This window comes from Lactuca serriola, chromosome 7 (genome assembly GCF_051521515.1).
Source record: "Lactuca serriola cultivar US96UC23 chromosome 7, Lser_US96UC23_V15, whole genome shotgun sequence".
In the NCBI taxonomy this organism is placed as follows: domain Eukaryota; kingdom Viridiplantae; phylum Streptophyta; class Magnoliopsida; order Asterales; family Asteraceae; genus Lactuca; species Lactuca serriola.
In genome coordinates, this window is record NC_136414.1 from 16930834 (window position 1) to 16937465 (window position 6632).

A 6632-nucleotide genomic window follows, 5' to 3' on the forward strand; every position below is an offset into this window, starting at 1 on the left:
AAAAAAACAAAAAAAAAAAACCATGAGCATAATATAATGTCTTTACAGATACAGACAATCAAATCTAAATGATTAGCTGTCTGTATTCGTGTTGGTGTGTGTACATGGATAGAGTCGGCCTGAACATGGAATGGAAGATTCCATCCAAATAAAAACTAGAACATAATCATTGATACACCAGTGAAAACCTGTAATTAATTAATAAAATAATCAGCATAATGACATTTGATCCTCCATTTCACATTGCTGAGATGTAAGCAGTTCTTTATTAGGTTAACAGTACACCAAACAGCTCCCTCCCTTTCTTTCAATACACTTTATCTATTTCTATCTCTATCTCTATCTATCTTCACCCTCCATTCCCCACCAGATCTCAACATCTCCGACCACCAATGGCTTCGCATCATGAGAAGGTACTCATTCCAATTCGTCTTCTAATCATTTCCGCTCAATGTATATGTATGTAATGTATGATGTATCATGTATCTACCCCACCTATTTACCAATTAGGGTTTATGCATTTGCTCTCGGATCACAAGTTCTTGACTTTATTGATTGATATGAAAAGGTAACGAAAATGGTGCTGGATGTTGACCTCAAGTGCTCCGACTGCTACAAGAAAGTTAAGAAAATTCTCTGTAAAATCCCTGGTCAGTCTACTTGTTCCTTTTTCAAATTTCAATCCACAATCGCATTTGCTTAAACTGAATTCGTATTGTGTTTATGGAAACTAATTAACAGAAATAAGGGATCAGGAATATGATGTGGAAAAAAACAAGGTGAAGATCACTGTCGTCTGTTGTAGCCCTGAAAAGATCAGGGATAAACTCTGTTACAAAGGTGGAAGCTCGATTCAGAAGATAGAAGTAGTTGTTGAAAAGCCCAAAGACTCCAAACCTTCAGATAAAGATAAACCCAAAGATGCCGCCGGGAAGCCCAAAGCAGCAAAAGGAGACGCGCCGCCGCCGCAACCCAAAAAATCTGAACCTAAACCGGAGGTGGCAAAAATGGTGGTGGAGCCGGTTCATGGGTATCCACAAATGTATCCACCAAATTACGCGGTGGTTGGATATGGATACGAGGGTTATGGTGGAAGCTATCCGCCTCCGGCCCCATCACAACCATCTGGATACGGGTATGGGCATGGGTACGGATATGGACATGGGCATGGACATGGATATGGATATGATCATGGGTATAATGGGATTGCAAGTCGTCATGATTATTTTAGTGAAGAAAATCCACAAGGATGCTCCGTAATGTAAAATGGTTATTGATTATTGATTTCATTTCTTATCTTGAAACATAACACGAAAATCATCGATATTAGGTGGGTAATTACTAATTAGTGTTGAAAATAGATGTATTATTATTGTTATTATTTCTTTGGTATTGTAACAAAACTAATTGAATATGTATTTTTTGGTTGGAAATTTGTTTAATGTCAAATGGATTTTTTTTTATTTGTATATATATATATATATATATATATATATATATATATATATATATATATATATATATATATATATATATATATATATATATATATATATATATATATATATATATATATATATATGTAGATTGTAGAGTAAGAAAAAACAAAGATTGGAATTGGCAATAGAACACATCACCATGTCCCTTCATCATTTGCTTTGCGTAACCGTCTTCTTTAGTTCTTTTTTTGTCGATAAGAAAATTTATTCGTGTGTTTAGGATTTAGGAGTACCCTATATATATATTGTTAATGATTGATTGATGAAAACTAATTTTAATGGTAATAAAATCTAAAAAAAATCTTATAATTAAATAATAATAATAATAATAATAATAATAATAATAATAATAATAATAATAAAGTGTACATGAATTAATGTATTTGTCATATATGCGGGTACAAAATTATATAAATGGTCCATATAATTTACCACATGTCAAAACTATAGTCCCTGTGTTTATTTTTATATGAATGGTCATCGTGGTTATATTTTCTGGCATGGTTGGTCATTACTCATATATAATTTTTGTTATACCATTTCTATTTTATTATATATTTTTTCTTAATTAAATTTAGCCTAAAAAAAGAGAAAATAAACGCACACAACACATTCCTCTCTTCTTCCTTTCTTTACATGCTCTCTAAATTTAGCCTAAAAAAAGAAAATAAAATACCCCTCACACACACATAAATTTCTATCTTCTTTTCTTTACATGCTCTCTCCTCTTGATCTCAAAATTACATACAAGGACCATGTTTCTCTAACAGCACCCACCGATGCCAAGAAATTTGATGGTGGAAAGGGAAACCCTCCTCCACCCCTCAACCCCTTCTTATATTCATGTCTCCTTCTTCCGGTTTCGACCCACCCCTTTTATCCCTACCCTCCAACACTATAACCTTTTTTTTTGTAATCTTCATCACTATTTTGAAATGTTAGACTTTAGCACCCTTAAAGTGACTGTATTACAATTAAATCATGACAAAAATAACATATTCATAATCTAAATGAAGGTACTACTGGGGAGAAAATCATGTTAATAGGAAGATGGAGGAGCAACACCAATCAATGGAGACTTGAGGATTTTTTATGAAGACGAGGTAAAGGTGAGGGAGAAGAACCCGATCAATTAGGATTCTTTTGAAGGTTGCCGGCAGTGGGGGTGAAGAACATCAGTGGCCACAAGTGAAGGTTATTGAATTTTGTCACTAGGAGTATGCACCATCATCAATACATCATTGTAAGTGGGTCACTGGACCACCATAGTGGGCATAACCAAAATTTTATATTTTTTAGCCTAATATTTATGAAATTAAAACATAGGGACTAGTTCTAACAAAAAAATTAAAGGGCCCATGACCCCGTCGCCCTAATAAAGCTCCACCAATGATCGTGCCGACTCCTTTTTTTCCGACGACGACATGCCATCTTGGTTCCTCAATATCTCTATCTCATTCTTGATTTCTCACCATTTTTCTATCTTTTTTTGTGATCTCTAGTGAGAGGGTAGATTGCCGGAGAAGGGGTCCATATCGATCTCTTTTTTCTAGTGTTTTTCTCAAGTAAAGGAGTCCATCCCCATTCTAAAGTGACAACATATAGGGGTAGTAGGGAACTGAATAAGAATGTGGAGGTTAGGTTTAGTTTAGTTTAGTTTTTGTAATAACCTCAAAAGATAAAAGTAAAATAAAAATTAAATTTACGAGTTTATTTATATTTATATTTTTTAATAATTTTTAGTTAAAAAAAAGATAAGAGAATTTAAAAAAAGGACAAAAAAAAGTCATTTTATTTTATGTATCTTAGACACCATTCATGTAAGTATTAGAAACCATGTGAACCACATACATTAAAAAAACATTAACAATGACTAAAGCTGTGACTTTTAATAGACCAAGGGAACCATTTATATAATTTTGTTTATATACAATATATACATACATGTCGATGAGAATGGAAATGATAACCAAAAACCGCCCTTGATACTACAACAATATAAATCAAGGAATGACACCTTACATTACAATCCAAAAATGTCATAAAAAGTAACATCAAACTATGACCATGACCATAACATTTGGACCACTTGTCTTTTTTGTAAATATAATGTATCATATCAATACAGATAATAAGGATATATACATTAAAATCCTAATATTTTCAACGATTTAACATGAAAATTTTAAAATATATTTTTTTAACAGTAAAGTCCTAACTACTGATAATTTTTTACACGATTATCCTTTTATGCCGGTAAAAAAGACTTTACTGTCAAAAAAATAAGTTTAGGACTTTCTTATCAAATCGTTGAAAATATTGAGAGTTTAGTGTGTAGTCTTGCTTTCCCTAGGAACAAATAATTTTATCAGTCTCGTGAGACCCAATTCGTAGCCTAAGAATTTTTAATAGTGATTTTCATCGCAACACCACTGTTTTTCTTACCATCACCATCTTTACCCTGCTACAATCATGATTAGAGGAAACATATGTAAAAGGGAGAGCGAGAAAGGGTGAGAAGACTTGTAAAACCTTCTTCTTGGTTCGCCGCCAAATCTTGACCTGAAAAGAGGGGATAGATTGTACAAACACAAACAACACACACCTAGTCAAAAGTGTGTGAATGTGGGGAAAGGGTAAGAATGACAATTTTGTCTTTTCCGGTTTCTTAGTTCTCCATTTTTAGGATTACAAAAAGCCAACACAATCCTCTTTCTTTTTTGATTATCCCAATTTTTTTCAATGTTGGTTAGTTGAGATGTAAAAAAAATTATTTAACAAGAAACAAACGTTATAGATTTCAATAGGATCTATCTGACCAGAGCAGCTTCCAATAACTATTATGCTTAAAGACTATCATACCATTAAATTTCTAACCAAAAGAAGGATATATATATATATATATATATATATATATATATATATATATATATATATATAAACCACACGCTAAAGTCCCAATATTTTCAACGATTTGACAAGAAACATATAAACTTTATTTTTTGATACTCAAATCCCACATACCGACTAACGTACCGGCAAAAAATGATATGTCAAAAACAGCCGGTAGTTAGGACTTTATTGTCAAAAAAATAAAGTTTATAAATTTCTTGTCAAATCCTTGAAAATATTAAGACTTTAGTGTATATATCCCAAGATCATATTAGTTTGCTTATATTGTCATGATATGCAACTAGTTGACTAGTTGGTCCAAAATTCATGAAGATTATATCATGAAAAAACATAAAGAAAATGGTTCAATTTCGTCGGTCTAATTTTTAATGTGTATCAATGGTGAGTAGACCACATAAATGCCTCAAGGGGCCAAAGATTATAACAAACAACCGGTGATGGTCTACCCAATCATCGAACCTTAATTACTTTATTTAGGAATCAGATGACACTGAATGATCAATAAAAATGTTAATAGTAATAAATTATAAATAAAATTCTTGTTAGAGGTGGTCTTAGTTGCTTGTAACTTAGAAGTTGTTGAATAATATTACGAATTAATTCTCCTAACATGTTTAATTAGTGTATTGGGTTTTTTATGCATTTCGTATACTATTATTTATATGGCAAATTCAGGTCAACCATGACCATAACATTCGACCAATTATCTTTTCCATAAATATGATGTATGATTGATAAAATTGTTACCAAGACATTATTTTAGTGTAATAATATGAGTAGTAGGGAACAAATTAGTTGGGTGGTTTGGGTTTAAAATCCTAAGCTTGCTTGTTTTCGATGGTTTTGTTTCTTTGTATTTGATACTTTGTAGTCTTTTTCAAGTCTAGTTTATATCTAGCTTAATAATATCTTTCCGATTCGAAAAAACGAAATATTCGGGTGAAAAACTCGTAAAATAAGGAGAAAGCATTTTCATAGCTTTTCTAAAATAAAAAAGCTTTAAAATACGGAAGTTATTTAATAGTACGAAGCATTTTTCTTTTTTGAGGCGGTTGCTTGAAAAAACCGCCTTAATAAATGTCTATAGCATTAAAAAATAAAAGAACCACATTAAAAAAGCACCAAAAAAGAACACATGTTACATTTGTTAGTGCGGTTCAAAAATAATAGCATTAAAAACGATTTTTTGGTGCGAATTTTTTGTGAACGCATCATTAAATTACGATTTTTTGATGCACTATTTTTATAAAACGCATCATTAAATCATGATTTTTGATGCTCTATTTTATAAAATGCATCATTAAAGATCGAGCTCCCTCCTTATATTTTGGTTCCCGGATGATGTTCCTTCCAAATTTGTATTCCTACGCGATGCCTTCCTCTTTCACTATATATTTTCTTAACCTAATTTCATCTGGCCACACCAACCCTAACATCATCGACTCTGCCGCCCTCACCACAATTGTTGAGTCCTCTCATCCCCATCTCCTTCATCGCTGATTTCGGCTACCACCACCTCCATTATCTATGATTCCAGTCCACCCCACTCCTATTATCGTCGATTCACGATTTCAAGTCAAAATGTGATGACTTTAATTTCTCTTGGAAGCGTCGACCTCCATTATAACCATCTTTATCCATCGCCATCAACCCATCGTTAAGACTCTCAGGTATGTTTCTGATATTCTGATTTATACTTTTGATTCATAAAATTTCATATGTATATGTTCGGATACTTTGATTTCTTTGGTTAGGGTGTGGAAGAAAGAAGGGTTTGGGCTAAGAAGCTTGTGAAGTTCAAAAGAGAGCACATATGTACACAGAGGAAGATATAAGTGTGGATAATACTAAAGAAAAAAGGAATACCCTTTTGTCTTTTATCTACAACAATTGTATCATGGTTTTTTTTGTGTGTTCGTAATCTTTAATATAACTTGTGTAATTTACCTTTTGATTATATGGGTTGTATACATTTTGATAAGATTATTTTGTAATTTAGCTTTTAGCTCATAGTAAAGTGTGGCAATAGATTCAGAGGTGGACATCTTCTCTAAAAGTCTGCAAGATACCGAAAAGTGGTAATATGAAGAAGGCGGTGATGAATCTTGTAACGTCCCAAAATTCAAGACCAAAAAAATTTCTTTTAATAAAACATTACTTTAAGCAAAGACATCATTCCAAAACATAATCTGAGTATAAGTTTTCAAAACACATGTTCAT

General features: G+C 32.2%; 1 protein-coding gene across 2 annotated transcripts; it reads left to right on the forward strand.

Moving 5' to 3' along the window:
- Positions 1 to 229: 229 nt before the first annotated feature.
- Positions 230 to 1463, forward strand: LOC145064829 (uncharacterized). Of its 2 annotated transcripts, none has more exons than XM_079012195.1 (3): positions 230 to 413; positions 511 to 650; positions 742 to 1463. In XM_079012195.1, exons 2-3 carry the CDS (start codon positions 578 to 580, stop codon positions 1263 to 1265), a joined length of 597 nt encoding a protein of 198 aa, XP_078868321.1. In that variant the 5' UTR covers positions 230 to 413; positions 511 to 577; the 3' UTR covers positions 1266 to 1463. The 2 variants fall into 2 exon arrangements, with proteins under 2 accessions (XP_078868321.1, XP_078868320.1); XM_079012194.1 differs by having other exon boundaries at positions 234 to 413; positions 569 to 650.
- The last annotated feature ends 5169 nt before the right edge of the window (positions 1464 to 6632 follow it).

Coding starts and splice junctions, on each gene's coding strand:
- LOC145064829 (XM_079012194.1), top strand. CDS start 393: ATGGCTTCGCATCATGAGAAG. Junction 414..568: donor TGGCTTCGCATCATGAGAAG/GTACTCATTCCA, acceptor TGATATGAAAAG/GTAACGAAAATGGTGCTGGA. Junction 651..741: donor AATTCTCTGTAAAATCCCTG/GTCAGTCTACTT, acceptor ACTAATTAACAG/AAATAAGGGATCAGGAATAT.